The sequence below is a fragment of the Mercenaria mercenaria genome, chromosome 17, assembly GCF_021730395.1.
Source record: "Mercenaria mercenaria strain notata chromosome 17, MADL_Memer_1, whole genome shotgun sequence".
NCBI classification, from domain to species: Eukaryota; Metazoa; Mollusca; class Bivalvia; order Venerida; family Veneridae; genus Mercenaria; species Mercenaria mercenaria.
In genome coordinates this window covers 13,347,473-13,364,641 of record NC_069377.1, presented here as the reverse complement: position 1 = coordinate 13,364,641, position 17,169 = coordinate 13,347,473, and the positions used below count along the sequence as shown (strand labels likewise).

Here is a 17,169-nt window from a genome sequence, read left to right as displayed (position 1 = left end):
CAAGGTCAGATCTGTCTTTAATATTTGGATGTATAATTTAAAAACCATTCAAGATACTGCCTTCAAACTTGGCATATAGGTAGGGGTAATTGGATGATGTGCAGTGTATGAATGGGGTCGGTAGGTCAAAGGGTAAGGTCATAAATTGATCTCAAATGTCAAATATCTCCAAATATATCCCTAATTGTGCAAAAATATTTTGGTATATTATATATTTTTATCTATTAATTTTGTGTCTTTCATGTCTAACAGGGTATTGGCAATTAGAGTATTTAACATTCCATTATTGGTTGGTTATCAGTGATCTTATATATTTTTGTCTGTAAATAGTTTGTGAGCTGTTAAAATTTAAAGATACTCGTGTTTAACTGACGGTTTATGGAAAGCAAGTTGTTATGTTTTAGAAATAGGGTATAAGTTTTTATTTCTCAGGGTCATTTTGTGCAAAGTAAACTATTTTCATTGAAGTGTAGAACCGAAACTCTTGTTTCTTCCCATTAATTTTCAAATACTTGTGTTTAGTAGAAATTTTGATTTTTTTTTGTGTCCTTGGTTTTATTTTGCATTTTGTTTCAAGTTTCTTTAATATTTAGAACATATAAAATTTTGTCCCATTTCTTCACAAGTATTTAGTGGTTTTTATGGTTTTCTGTTGTAAGTAATGCAATATAGAAACAGTCAATGGTTTCTGTTGTAGACACTCTGTTACATATTTTGAGTCTGTAGGATTTTTCTACAAACTGTAAAGTATATTATGAAATCTTCCATGATATCTTGGTTGCATATGGTAAAATGCATGAATGGAACCTCACTGGCTGGAGTATGGTCAGTAGATTATCATATGTCACTTTCTGTTGTTGTTAGATTGTTGTTATTTGGAGTACAGTTTGTGTGTACCCATGTGTTGGATCATATAAGAAACTATTTTTTCAGTATTTGAATATTTCAAACTACTGCTGATTCTTTCAAAAGTGGAATATTTTTATATGATGCTTTCATAAGATGAAATCATAAGATAGCATTTTCATCTATACTGCATGCTTTAAATACACAATAATTTTAAATATAACATAATCAAGGTTGTAGAAACTAACTATACTTGTTGCTTTTTTTATAAACAGAAAACTGCTAAAAGTATACAAATATATGAAAGTAAGTTGTTATAATATCATACACTTACTGGCTACTACTCTTCACATGCACAAAGTTTGAACTGTGAAATCGGTTATAAAGAAAAACCAAAACAAAAAAACAAAGACATGAAAATGTTTTTAAAACCCAAAGAATATTGGGGAATCTTGAAAATGTTTTTATAACCCCAGAAACTTTTTTCTGTACGTGTCTTTCATGTCTAGATGTCTAAAAATACTTATCTTTGATAGCACACTTATAAGTCTAGGGTACCTTATTTTTGTTAAATTTTATTGGTAAAAAACCCCGACTTATGGCTGAGTATTTATATTTGTTCACAGTTCAAATATATCCTGCAATCCTTTGTTTGTACATTTATGCCTCAATGCGGAATAATTCTTGTATATGCCAGACTCGCTTTAACCAAATATTCCTTGTTTCTTTCCCCCTTCTGTCACTCTGGAAACTGCAGCATGTTTGAGAGTCGTGTGGAATCGTCGGCACCAACTCAAAAACCATCATTGATGTCCTCCTCAAGCTGGGAAGCGGCAGTAAAGAAAGATAAGGTAAGGCTGGTACCCATCATGAAAAATATATTGTTTATGGCAATGAATGGTGATAATACACCACAGAAAATATGGATGCACATGGAGATTATTCCATTATTTGAAATAGTATATTATTGCAGTTTAGATTTGGCTATTTCAATTTAGTAATATCAGTTAATAATTATTTATAAAGACTGACCACATGCTAAGAATTCTATAAAGATGATACTTCAAAAGTGTTTCATTCATTGCTTTAAAACATTTCAATTTGATACTTACTGTGCAAGAGAAAGGATAAAATGTCTGGTCAGCATAAAATTATTTTATTATTTTGCACTGTATATCTGACAATGTAATATTTCGATTATTAATTTCTTTGTAGAAGTAACTGCTTCCAAATAAACTGGAATTTTTTGGATGTTTTTCAAATTTTATATTTTATTTATATTGTACTGTAAAGTCATTAAATTTTCATAAGCATTAAATTTCATTGTTTTGAACGAAATTGCTGTTTCATTGGGATAGAAATTTGTGGGTTGTGGGCTTTGAGCATAAAATAATAGGGAAATTTACTGGTGTGTTGGGATTTTAATTTCATGGATTGTCTCAACCACGAAGTCCGTGAAAATTAGTCCCCCATGAATATAAATGGTTTTACAGGAGAAGGAAAAACTCCGCAGAACATATTTTATGTTGACCAGATTCACTATATGTATCACCAAATGTGTTGATAAAAAAACATAGAATAAACCAGAATTTGTGCTAAAAAGAGCTTTTAGAGCCAATTTAAGCAGAAATTTTCTTGTCGGAAATGACGCATGTAACAGTTATACTTTCTTGTCAACAGATTTTAAAAAGCAAGATTATTGAATTAATGCACACCTCTGTGAAAGGTAGGATAGCATCGTGACTTAATACAATATCATGCTATGAATATTTTGGTCTGTCGGTTATTCTAAGGAAATGAAAAAAACTGTATGTCTTGTTATATGGCATGAAAATATATCGTTACAATTATTTACCAGACAATAAACCTATGCATCTGCACAAAGGATCATTCTAACTGTTTTAAGAAATTTTTCGGGAATTTTTCATATGATTTTATGTAATATTAAGCATAAATATAATGCCTATTTTCCGAAACGAAATATTTTGGCAAACAAGATTCCATGAAGAAAAATCATGAAGATGGCCCAGTTTCATTCAACACAGCTTTATATTAAGATAGCAGACTCGTAATCACATTCAGCAATTTCCTTGTGATTACGTACTCTTGATGGGCAATTCGGCATTCTTCAGACTTAAAGAAGGCCGACGCACACATGCTTACATACCATAAAATTCCAAATCGCAAATTTGCAATTGTCATTATGGGTTTGTAACCTTATTCTGACAGTTTCAATGATTATGTTGCTTTCAACAGGAATGTAGACTTGTTTTCCTATATAGATTGAAAATATAAGATGCTAGGACGGAACTGTACCTGACTACCCATGTTAGATTTGCAAATTTTTTTTTGTAAGATTTCCAATTTACCTTTAGTTCTTGGACCTCATCTTAATCAAGGACACTTGTACTGGCATGAAACATATCTAGTGCGTTGGAACCCTTCAAGGCTAGAACATCTTCTCCAATCTGAACAGTTGTTTTTGGTCACGATTAATTGTATTTATATAGAAAATAGCACCTACCCTCAAATCTGAATGATTGTTTTGAATGGGGATAATACTATTTTTATGGAGAACGACCCCTCTAAAATGAAAACCTGTCAAAATGGAACTTTCCTTTTGGTGCTGAGGCTGTTCGGATGAGAAGGGTTCTAGCGTATCACATTTTATGAAATGATCTTTATAATTTACATCATATTTACTTATGCATTAATTGAATAGTGTAATTTTTGATATTTTGCGAGTAAAGTCTTACATCCATACTTGAATTTTTGCATTTAAAATATTTAGAGCATTTCTGAAAATAAATTCCTGCTGGTACTTTCGACTTTGCTTTTTATTTCAAAATGGAGAATTAGTAGACCAGTATTAAATGTAGAAGTGTTATAGTTAATAAGAAATAAAAAAAAGAAAGAATTATTGCATTTGATATAGGAGTTACAAAGACTAATGCCGGTAAGTAGAGAAAGACTATATCCTATAACCATGGTAATATCTAGTTGTTGTTCTACTGTACCGCTAAATCATGTTAAAAAAATAGATATTTAGCATAACGTCTTAGACCTATGACAGACAGTCAAGAACATAGTTACTATTAGTTACATTTTATTGTTTTGTAATTTCTATGGAATGCTTTTGATACCATCACGTTTACATTTTTCAGAAAGCCAAATTTTGAAAATGCGTCGTTTTTACTGTAAAAGCAGAAATTTTTGCGACGGTCTAAATTTCGCTATATCCGTGAGGCCCTACATATTGCGAAAAATTAATCCTCGCGTAAATATACACCAAAAGTATTATTCAGATTGAAAGAGGATACCATTTTTAGAATTTCGCGATTATTAAACATCACGTACATACTCAAAATTTCATATTCGCAAAATTTTGGCGCAGTGAAAATATGCACTTTTACAGTAATTGCTGCTTTCAAACCAAGTAACCTTTCTGCATAATGATTTTAAAATTACACTGAAAATTACTCCATAATTTTAAATATTGCTTTTTTAAAATATGAGGGAATAAATTGCATTTCGTAGTAGTCTGCTAGGGACTGATTGATGTCCGATAACTTCATTTTAGTCTATTTTACAGAAATTCATCCAATTCTCGCAGACAATTTTGCAAACTTTTACATATTATGCAATGCAGATATTAATGCAATGCATGGCTGTGTCTGTTGTTGTAGGAATAGCATAATGTTGATATGAGCGTGCCCAAATAGAAGACTGTCTCCCCTATTTAAATCATACTGTTTGAGTGCTGTCTTCAGACTGAAGTTTTTTTTAATCGAGAAATTGTTTGGAATTCGTATTTGAATGTTCACAAATTCTTGGAATCATGGGTATAAGATTTGAGCTGAAGCATGTTTGGATGTTATGAATTATAAAGTATTTATTCCACTTTTACTCTAGATAATTTATAACTTTGCATTAAATATACTTGAAATAAAAGTTACATCTAAAATATTTTCACATGCAGTTCTTGAAAATAAAGAAATGTTATGATCTTTCACCAAAACTTCAGTCTGAAACAGTTTGGAAAATGTTTTTAAAAAAAAAAAAAAAAATGTCTGTATGTTGAATAACTTTAAAGTGCATGCAGCTAATTAAGTAAATTTTAATTGCATCAATGGATTATATGATATTGACAATATTACCTAATGCATAATGTATGTACATATACTAAAAATATTAATAAAATGGAATATTGATAATAATCTGGCATAATTCCTTGTAACATAAGTAATAAATTCCTTAAGTGATAGAGAATTTGTTACTTCTGAGCAAAATTGTTGTAACTGTGAATTAATGAAGTCGCAGATATGATAGTTTTGCATGGAGGCAATAGTTATGCATGATACTTAATAATAAATGTTAATTTTGTCAATGTTTTCTGTTGTTGTAATAGTAAAGTATTTACCGGAGAACTAATGAATAAATTGTAGAAAGATGAATGTATTTCAGCAGACTTTACTTTTCTGTATTTAAAATTTTTGTTTAAATCAAATAGCGAGAGTTAGAGAGATTTTACCGGAGGTCATACCCATTTAGTGGTCCAGTGAGTATCGGAGCAACCTGCACACATTTATCTCTGTATCGCATTTTTCACATACAGTAACCTGCAAAACAAAAAGTGGGCTCGATTGCATACCCCTATTTTGCCAGATCTGCACTTGTCGGGCTCATTGCCTGTGCGTCAATTTGCCAAGATAGCCTGGTGTGGTATGAATTGTGTCCACCTAAATATCCAGATAGTCCTTTAGTCCTTTTTCAATAATATTCATTTCAGCATCAGTTTGTTATTTTGCTGGGTTCATGCTTTCATTGTTAGGGCACTCAGTGTCTCGCAGATCAAGCTGCATTAAGTTCAATTTTTGTGACTCGTCATGGTGTTATTGTTACAGCCAATCAAATGCCTTTTTCCATAATGTATTTAGAAAACTGTTCACAGACTGGCTTACATATTGAAGTAATTGATCTGTTACTACAACCACCAGCTTAGCAGAGTGCTGGTTCCAGACCAGAAAGGAAGTGCCATTGTACTCCATCATATACTCCCAAAGTGGAAAATATACCATTTAAATTGTACATTTCTGCTATAAAATGCACAGTTCGGTAAATGGTCACTATGCATATTGAACAATGGGTAATTCATCTTGCAACCAGAAAGCCAGTAAGGCATTTCATTGAACATTTACTGTTAAGCGGAGGAAAACATGAAATACTGGTGTGTCTCTGTGAGATAAAAGGTTGAGGAGAAGATGTTATGGTGAACAATGGAAGATAAAGTACTTGTTCAGTATGCAAAGTATCCATTTACCGAACTGCACATTTTTAGTTAGAAATATGTGATTAAAATAGGTTAGTGTATCTTCCAGTTTGTGCCCATGGTTTACATAGTATATCTAGGGGTAAGGCATAACATGTACAATGGCGTTTTCTTTTTGTTCTGGTGCCAGTGCAGCAGAGTCACAAAATGTACACCAGCAAATGAGTTATACATGGCTTCATTTTCTTTGTGTTGTTCAGTTTCACTGAGGGTTTTTTTCCCCAGCATTTTCACTTGCTTATATAATTCTTTATTTTTTGTACCCCCCGAACAACAAAGTTGTAAGAGGGGATATCCTGGTTTCAGGTTGTCTGTCTGTCTGTCGGTAGACACAATCTTGTGCACACCATCTCTCCTCATCCCCTTGACACAATTTAATGAAACTTCACACAAGTGATCAGTAACAACAGTAGTTGTGCATGGGGCATGTTAGGTTCTTTCAGAAAAAAAAATTGCAGAGTTACGGGACTTTGTTTTTTTGTTTCTATACTATATACAAAGACTCAATCTTGTGCGCACCGTCTCTCCTCATCCCCTTGACACAGTTTAAAGAAACTTCACACAAGTGATCAGTAACAACAGTAGTTGTGCATGGGACATGTTAGGTTCTTTCAGAAAAATGTTTTGCAGAGTTACGGGACTTTGTTTTTTGTTACTATACTATATACATAGACACAATCTTGTGCGCACCATCTCTCCTCATCCCCTTGACGCAATTTAATGAAACTTCACACAAGTGATCAGTAACAACAGTAGTTGTACATGGGGCATGTTAGGTTCTTTCAAAAAAAAAAAATTTGCAGAGTTATGGGACTTTGTTTTTCGTAAACATACTATGTACATGCAGTCTACATATGCAATCTTGTGCACGCCTAATCTTCCGAACCCTTTCACACAATTTAATGAAACTTCACACAAGTGATCAGTATCAACCCTAGTTGTGCATGGTGCATGTTACGTTCTTTTAGATAAATATTCTGCAGAGTTATGGGACTTTGTTTCTTGTTAACATACTATGTACATACAGTCAGCATATGCAATCTTGTGTGCGCCTAATCTTCCGAACCCTTGCACACAATTTAATGAAATTAAGTTATGGGACTTTGTTAATGCTCAGGTGAGTTTTTCTGATCACTCGATGTCCGGCGTCTGTCTGTCTGTCGTATGTCCGTCAACATTTAGCTTGAGTATGGGATAGAGGCTGTATTTTTCAACTGATCTTCATGAAATTTGGTCAGAATGATAACCTTGATGAAATCTAGGCCGAGTTCGAAAATGGGTCATCTGGGGTCAAAAACTATGTCACTAGGTCAAATTAAAGAAAAACCTTGTGTATGCGATAGAGGCTGTATTTTTCAATTAATCTTCATGAATTTTGGTCAGAATGATTGCCTTGATGAAATCTGTGTCAACTTCGAATATGGGTCATCTGGGATGAAAAAGTAGGTCATTAGGTCATATCAAAGAAAAACCTTGTGTATGCGTTAGAGGCTATATTTTTCAATTGATCTTCATGAAATTCAGTCAGAATGATTGCTTTGATAAAGTCTTGGTAAAGTTTGAATATGGGTCATCTCGGGTCAAAAATTAGGTCACTAGGTCAAATCAAAGAAAAACCTTGTGTATGCAATAGAGGCTGTATTTTTCAATTGATCTTTATGAAATTTGGTCGGAATTATTGCCTTAATAAAATCTAGGTAGAGTTTGGTTATTGGTCATCTGTGGTCAGAAACTAGGTCACTAGGTCAAATCAAAGAAAAACCTTGTGTATGCAAAAGAAGCTGTATTTTTCAGTTGCTCTTTATGAAATTTGGTCAGAATGATTTCCTTGATGAAATCTAGGTCAAGGTTGAATATGGGTCATCTGGGGTCAAAAACTAGGTCACTAGGTCAAATAAAAGAAATACTTGTGTTTGCTCCAATTTTAATGATACTTGGTCAGAATATTTTTTTCCATGCAATCACTAAGTCTGTGTTTACACTGCTATGGTGTATACAGTATTATGGTGTGTTTCTCAGGTGAGCGACCTAGGGCCATCTTCGCCCTCTTGTTTTTTTGTTACTATACTGTATACATACAGTTTATATACATACAGTCCACATAATTATGCAATCTTGTGTGTGTCAGATTGCAATGTACTGTGTCAGTGCATGCGGGGGGTACATTCATCACCTTTAGTAATAGCTCTAGTTTTTTTTGCTTCATGAAATTTGAGACTTTTAAACTTGTGGATGAAATAATGTGATGTAATCTACATGTTCTGCCATTGTGCTGGTCTAAATTTTCCATTCTCCAGTAGTTTAAAGCACTACCTATTTGCAGAATGTAGTAAAAACTGGTAGTCATAGCGTGATACCAGATATAGTATCCATGGGACTGGTAGCCATAGCGTGATACCAGATATAGTATACATGGGACTGGTAGTCATAGCGTGATACCAGAATCTAGTATCCATGGGTGATACTCAAGTTTCTCAGACTCCAGAAAATTTATGTTGAAAATGACCATAATGCTGTAAAATCAGATTTTTTTACAGGGCCAAACATCTGTCATTTTTGTTATGCAAAGATACTTCTAACAGTAATAGCATTTTCTGCAAGTGATTTTTGCAAAGACTGAAAAACAACAAATAAATTAACAGTAAATCCAAACTTTCTGATTTTGTAGTAACTTGAGCTTTTTTCTCATGAACATACCTATAGGGTTCTGTACCAGTCACTCCCTAATACCTACATAATAGTCACTTTTGGATAATGTACATATTGTAAAAGTTAACAATTTCCACTAGTTTTATAGCAACTTGAGAATTTTTTCTCTACTTAGAGTCCCACTACCAGTCACTCCCAAATACCTGCATACAGCCACATTTAGATAGTGTATATATTGTAAATGTTAATAATTTTATCAGTGTGAAACTTACAATAATTGGGTAGTTGCATGTACATGTATAATGTGTGCTTACTGCAATCTAAAGCATGCAAAAAGATAGACCTTTGTAAATGAAAGTTTTCCCATATTGCAAGTACCATACTATTAATAGACAAAACAAATGGTTGTTGACTTTTGACATCTTTACTGTCAGGTCTCAACTTACTAAATTTAGTTTGGAGACCAGTCCAAAAACTCCAGTGTCTGATTGGTCAGTTCTTAGCACCATTTTGAAATTGGACCAATAGCAGCAATTTTGCATTTTTAGACTGATTTCCAGATGTTAATATATTTCTGTTACCAACTGTCTTTCTTGCATCTTTTTTTTTTTTTTGGCAATTTTTATGCCCCCGAAGGGAGGCATATAGTTTTTGAACCGTCTGTCAGTCTGTCCGCAATTTTCGTGTCCGGTCCATATCTTTGTCATCGATGGATGGATTTTCAAATAACTTGGCATGAATGTGTACCACAGTAAGACGACGTGTCGCGCGCAAGACCCAGGTCCGTAGCTCAAAGGTCAAGGTCACACTTAGACGTTAAAGGATAGTGCATTGATGGGTGTGTCCAGACCATATCTTTGTCATTGATGGATGGATGGATTTTCAAATAACTTGGCATGAATGTGTACCACAGTAAGACGACGTGTCGCACGCAAGACCCAGGTCCGTAGCTCAAAGGTCAAGGTCACACTTAGACGTTAAAGGATAGTGCATTGATGGGCGTGTCCGGTCCATATCTTTGTCATCGCTGGATGGATTTTCAAATAACTTGGCATGAATGTGTACCACAGTAAGACGACGTGTCGCACGCAAGACCCAGGTCCGTAGCTCAAAGGTCAAGGTCACACTTAGACATTAAAGGTCATTTTTCATGATCGTGCATTGATGGGCATGTCCGGTCCATATCATTGTCATTCATGCATGGGTTTTAAAATAACTATGCATGAATAGAATGTGTGACACAGTAAGACGACATGTCATGCGCAAGACCCAGCGCCGTAGGTCAAAGGTCCTAAACTCTAACATCGGCCATAACTATTCATTCAAAGTGCCATCGGGGGCATGTGTCATCCTATGGAGACAGCTCTTGTTGTGTATCAAACATCATACATATTTTTGCAATTGGCTTTTTTGACTACTGTCTAAAAGGGGTAAGGGAAGGACAAGGATGAAAAGTATTAATTATGCCCCCACAAATGAAGTTTTGGGGTATATAGGAGTGAGTTTGTCTGTCAGTCGGTCAGTCTGTTGGTTTTCATGGTTTCAGGACAATAACTCGTGAAAGGCTTGACAGATTTAAATAAATATTGGTACACAGGTGTAACATCATAAAATACAAATCTGGTTCGACTTTGGCTACAAACAACCAATTTTTTGACGTAGTTATGGCCCCTTTCCAACTTCAAATTTGCCATACTTCTATGACAAGGCCATATTGTCGGGGTATTATTTGTCACTCCTATGACAGTTCTAGTTTGACATGGGAAGTCATGGATAGAGACAATGCATTGAAGGACAGTTTCTTGTTTATGTTGATGCAAAATTCAGATGCCTGAATTTCTAAAGATAGCAATGTAAAGCTGGTCCATATACATAAGCTTGTCTACTCCCAGCTGTCACAATGCATGGCAGTGGTCCCTCAACTGTTGCCATGTGAATAGAATTTTTCTTGCTCCTTAATGCAGTTGGTCAGTTAGAACTTTCAAAAAAGTAGTAGAAGTAGAATTTAATTGTGTTTTTGTATCCTTCACAATGAAAACAGTTGGAATTGGCTTGTTCTTGTATGAGTTAATCCATATTGTAGGTTAACTGAATGTATGTACATCTATATTCTAAATAAATTAGCTGACATTGTATCATGTATATATATTAAATAACAATCACTGTGTACCTATATTATAAATAGACTTTTAGAAGAACATCAAAGTTTGTGAGTTGTTCCATGCGATGGTATCGGCAGGTAAAAATAGGGACTAAAAACATCTAACACGTCTAAAAATATTGACATATTTTTATGGAGTAACTTATTTCTTACTTGAGGTTTACTGTTGAGTGTGGTATTAATTATGTGTCAAAGACATCTTGTGTTTAAAAGGATACATAGGTAGAATAAGTAGACAAAAAGTTAGAATCTTTATTTATTGTGGAACAACTTCTCTCACATTTTATTGACACGCTTAATTAAGTAAAAAGATGGGAGTTTTTTCTTATTTTGATGACATGGGGTGGAGGGGGACAATTCCCATGATTTTGTTAACCTGACCTATGCAGATAAAATTTGGAAACTGCTATGAAGTGTCATAATCTGCTTTTCGTTATTAAGGTAGTGGGCCTGTAATGATAATGGAAATATCCCTGTAACACCACTTGTTGTCCAGTTTATCTCGGCTCTTGTTGCACTAAATAATTAAATGAAATTCATGTTAAGGGGCTGTATTTTCAACTTGCAATGCTGCTATAGTTTGCTTGTATAATAAATATGACATTCAAATTTTATGTGATGATTAAGTACCATTAAAGGTGGATTCTTATTGTTTTGGGGTCAGAGGCTCAAAGGTCAAGGTCGCATGCACCAAATTATTTTTAGTGCTGTTTTGGTGTATTTCATCAGAGTTACATCCCTTCAACTGCATAAGATATTTGCTTACTTCATTATACTTATTCTTATAATAACCTATAAGAATAACTTGGTATATAAAGCACAAGTCTCCTGGTCTGGAGATTGTATCTTCAGCTCTCAAGATGAGGTGAATGTTCTCTGTAGATAATATGTCCAGAGTTATTAATCCTCTAACTCTGATTCATGTTGGACATTTTCTATAGTCATGCAGCCTCCACCTTGGAGTAATGTGGGAAAGTGCCATGATAGGCTAAAAATCTCTCTCTTTCTCTAGCCTCTGAATCATGTGGAGAAGTTGCAATGATAGGCTAAAAACAATCTCTTTGGCCATTCATTCTCCACCTTGGAGTCATGTGGGGAAGTTGCTGTGGCTAAAAAGATGTCTCTCTAGTAATTCACCCCTCCCCTTGGAGTTATGTGGAGAAGTTGCAATGATATGCTGTAAACAATCTCTCTGGCCATTCATTCTCCACCTTGGAGTCATGTTGGGAAGCTGCTGCCATGATAGGCTACAAAGATCTCTCTTTAGTAGTTCATCCTCCACCTTGGAGTCATGTGGAGAAGTTGCAATGATATGCTGAAAACAATCTCTCTGGCCATTCATTCTCCACCTTGGAGTCATGTGGAGAAGTTGCAATGATATGCTGAAAACAATCTCTCTGGCCATCATTCTCCACCTTGGAGTCATGTGGGGAAGTTGCCATGATAGGCTAAAAAGATTTATCTCTATCCTCCACCTTGGAGTTATGTGGGGAAGCTGCCATGATAGGCTAAAAAGATTTATCTCTACCCTCCACCTTGAGTCATGGGGGTAAGCTGCCATGATAGGCTAAAAAGATTTATCTCTATCCTCCACATTGGAGTCATGTGGGGAAGCTGCCATAATAGGCTGAAAACAATCTCTCTGGCCATTCATTCTCCACCTTGGAGCCATGTGGGGAAGTTGCCATGATAGGCTAAAAATATTTATCTCTATCCTCCACCTTGGAGTCATGTGGGGAAGCTGCCATGATAAGCTGAAAACAATTTCTCTGGCCATTCATTCTTCACCTTGGAGTCATGTGGGGAAGCTGCCATGATCGGCTGAAAACAATCTCTCTGGCCAATTGTCTCCAGTTCGGAGTCATGTGGGGAATATGCCATGATAGGCTTAAACAAATATCTAACAATTCATCTTCCACCCTAGGGTCATTTGGGGAATTCATCATGATAGGCTGAAAAAGAAATCTCTCTGTAGTAATTCATCCTTCACCTTGGATTTATGTGGGGAATGTTAAAACCAAGAAAACAAAAAAGATAAGGAATTCAATAGGGAGGAACATGACTGTGGCTTAGTTAAGGGGTTGTATTATGTGAGAGAAGTGGCTGACATTCTTTGACGTAGTTAACAAAAAATAAAAAATTCAGATAATATTTTAACATTTTGTTGTCTTTTAATATAATTTTTTGAGTTATTGAAAATGTGTTTTGTCACACTATTAATACTTGTTTTTTCTGGGAAATTTTGTGGGCTCTTTTTGCTTAGTTTCCTTTGCAAGTAATACCAAAAACTCGGACTAAAGCTTCAAAACTATATAATATAATTACTTTTAACTTTAATGTCTTTCCTTTTTTGCTAGGTAAAAGAAAACAAAATTTAATGGATAAAACTTGCTTAAGAGGTTTCTGTTAGTTAATATATAATAGATGTTTCCTTTTTCTTACTGTCATTCCGTTAATATTTCTTAGAGTACACAATCATTTTACTTCATTCTGTTGCTCAGTATTTTCAGAGAATGTGCAGGCAAACCTGTGCATAGAGACCACCTGCTTGTATAAAGACCACCATTTTCTCCTGTTTTAACTGAAAAGAGTGTAGCTTTTACATGTTTAGAGATGACCTTTCAACAAATATCACTATTTTTATTTCCCAGGGTGGTCTGTACAGCCAGGTTTGACTGTATATGAAAATAATGAAATGGAACAGATTCTTTTGGTCAGATCCATTACATAGATGTCAATTGTAATTCATTAAGAAACATTTCATGTGGTATGTATGAAAGATTGTATAAAATTTTGCATTTTTTTAGCTTTAATATTAGATTTGTAAGTGTTGTCACTGTGCTAAGTGTCAAACAAAGGTGATTGATGTATTGTGCCTCTGTTTATTGTAGGCGCGGCGACGCACTCCATCAAGACCAGATGAACTACTGTATGCCGGAAATGAAGAACAGGCACCAATGCTGAACAGAGTCTTGGAAACGCCAGACGAGAGCTCAGCTGCAGTTACAAAAATACCGCCAGTCATGTCAATGAGTGCACCTCCGACTACAACTGTTACCAGTAGTGATGGAACGTTGATGCCTCCGCCAAAATCGTTACCACCAAGGCAAACTAGCTCTTCCAGGTTATTTGTCTTTCTAAACCTTTATATCAACCATTAGACATGATGACATATCATTGCTTTTAAAAGAGGAAAGTAAAAAAAGAACTGCTAATCCTTTGATAGTTAAAAAAAAGGACAAACTGCTGTTGTAACAAGATGCAGTTTTGTGAGATTTTGAATTACATTGAGCAGTTTTCTTTTTATCTTTGTCCAAGATGCTTCTTTCGCTGAGTGGTGGAGGTTGCCGGCTTCAAGTCACTTGCCAGCCACTTATATACATCCAGAACTTAAGTTGACATTTAGAATTCATCGTACAAGAAAGGTATCCAGCTGGCTGACAGAAAGCTGGTGGTTCTACCAGGTACCTGCCTGTACCTGCTAGGTACCCGAAGTGTCACCTCGGCTCTTACACCACCACCAAAAGCTTGACAAGTCAGTATATTACCTGAATTGTATCTGTGTGACTCTAAACTGCACAAAATAAATAAAGGGGCCTCAGTGGCCGAGTGGTTAAGGTCGCTGACTTCATTCACTTGCCCCTCATCGATGTGGGTTCGAGCCTCACTCGGGGCGTTGAATTCTTCATGTGAGGAAGCCATCCAGCTGGCTTACGAAAGGTCGGTGGTTCTACCCAGGTGCCCGCTCGTGATGAAATAATGCACGGAGGGGCACCTGGGGTCTTCCTCCACCATTAAAGCTGGAAAGTCGCCATATGACCTATCATGTGTCGGTGCGACGTTAAATCCAACAACAACAAAAAAAATAAATAAATTGATTATATCTATATTCCAGGTTATCAACTATTTCCCCAAGTATGAGAAGAAAAGATTACTCAAAGCCAAGTCCGTCCCCATCCCCTGTACTGAGGAGAAAAAACAGCTTCACTATTCTGTCAAGATCAAGTTCTATGTAAGTAAAGAAAATATAGATGAACCATAGAAACGTCAGTAGTTCTGATGCATTTCAATGTTATTTGTTTGTTTGGGACTGAGCACCATTTTTAGCTCATCTGATTTTTTGAAAAAAAATGATGAGTTATTGTCATCACTTGAGCGGTTGTCGGCGTCGGCGTTGGCGTTGCCTGGTTAAGTTTTATGTTTAGGTCAGCTTTTCTCCTAAACTATCAAAGCTATTGCTTTGAAACTTGGAATACTTGTTCACCATCATAAGCTGACCCTGTATACCAAGAAACATAACTCCATCTTGCTTTTTGCAAGATTTATGGCCCCTTTTGTACTTAGAAAATATCAGATTTCTTGGTTAAGTTTTATGTTTAGGTCAACTTTTCTCCTAAACTATCAAAGCTATTGCTTTGAAACTTGGAATACTTGTTCACCATCATAAGCAGACCCTGTACATCAAGAAACGTAACTCCATCTTGCTTTTTGCAAGAATTATTGCCCCTTTTTGACTTAGAAAATCAGTTTTCTTGGTTAAGTTTTATGTTTAGGTCAGCTTTTACCCCAAACTATCAAGCTATTCCTTTAAAACTTGCAACACTTGTTCACCATCATAAGCTGACCCTGTACAGCAAGAAACATAACTCCATCCTGCTTTTTGCAAGATTTATGGCCCTTTTGGACTTAGAAAATATCAGATTTCTTGGTTAAGTTTTATGTTTAGGTCAACTTTTTCTCTTAAACTATCAAAGCTATTGCTTTAAAACTTGCAGCTCTTGTTCACCATCATAAGCTGACCCTGTACAGCAAGCAACATAACTCCATCCCGCTTTTTGCAATAATTATTGCCCCTTTTGGACTTAGAAAAATCATTTTCTTGGTTTAATATTATGTTTAAGTCAACTTTTCTCAAAAACTATCAAAGCTATTGCTTTAAAACTTGCAACAGTTTTTCACCATCATAAGTGGACACTGTACATCAAGAAACATAACTCTATCCTGCTTTTTGCAAGAGTGATGGCCCTTTTTAGACTTAGAAAATCATGGGTAGGACAATATTTCTATTATACAAAAAAAATCAGATGAGCGTCAGCACCCGCAAGGCGGTGCTCTTGTTCAACAGTATTTCAGTTTTGTAACAAACAGGCAACCTACCCAGTGTTCCTGAATTCTGTACCAGTAATAACACGTTTCCAGCAAGAAACTGCCAACCTCTCTTCATGAATCAAAGGTAGAGGACAAATGATTTCAGTCACAAGATCTTTTATCAAACATCAGGGAGAACATACACAATTCAATGTTACAGATTCTGCTGAAACTTGACCAAGATGAGGAAGCTGCTAATATCTTCTTCATAATTTTAGTAAAAATTCCAGTCAAATTATTCAACTATTGCCTATAAGTGAGGTTGAAAAAAGGTTAATCAACCTGGGAAAAATGCTATTGTAAGAGGGCTTACTTGTAGCAAAGAGCTATAAAAATAAAAAGATCGGCAACTTGAAAGGCATATAGAGCAAATTTCGCCCAAAAAACGTGACAACTGAATGAGATCTCGTTTACCGGAAGTGATGCGTTCTCCACGCGCCATTTTGTATGCGAAAGTAATTATTCATTGGTAAATTAATTATCACCGTATGACCACGCTTCTTTTGATGGTAAGAAATGTGTACTTTGTGTCTTAAGACTATTTCACATTAAACTAATGTTGTTTTAGAAGCTAACATGTATTTTAAATGATGTTTTAAAGGTACAAATTGTAACTCCATGCTCGCCGATGTATGTTTTTACTAAGATAACGCCGATTCACGCTCTGACACGAGATCACGCGAGATTACAGCCAGTTGCCATTCTGTGTATTTTATACTTCTTTGCTTGTAGCCACAGAACATAAAAGGCAACAATCGGTTTATTATAAAATCCAGTAACTGGAAAGATTCTTGAGGAGAGAGTTATCAGATCCAAATATTTTCAGTGATTGGTCACTTATTTCAGTCTTTGGTCTTAAATTAATGACATTTCAATGTTGTGACATCACTGCTGCAGGTTATGATATGTTTGGCTCCGCCTACAGTCCAACACTTCTTAATTGTCTTTGATCATGTTGTTGTTTGTTTAGACCAATGGAAAGGTCTGTAAAACAACATAACTAAATAGATAATATTGCCATGACAAAGGGAAAAAA

At 35.3% G+C, this 17,169-nt stretch overlaps 1 protein-coding gene across 1 annotated transcript in view; it reads left to right on the top strand.

The window, feature by feature from the left end:
• LOC123536424 (kinesin-like protein KIF21A) overlaps positions 1–17,169 on the top strand; it is a 102,932-nt gene that overhangs the window by 51,310 nt on the left and 34,453 nt on the right. Inside the window, exons 25-29 of the mRNA XM_053528754.1 lie at positions 1,604–1,697; positions 3,782–3,802; positions 11,010–11,063; positions 13,877–14,109; positions 14,881–14,997. Of these exons, the coding sequence (XP_053384729.1) occupies positions 1,604–1,697; positions 3,782–3,802; positions 11,010–11,063; positions 13,877–14,109; positions 14,881–14,997 (519 nt within the window). The remainder of the gene's footprint in view (positions 1–1,603; positions 1,698–3,781; positions 3,803–11,009; positions 11,064–13,876; positions 14,110–14,880; positions 14,998–17,169) is intronic.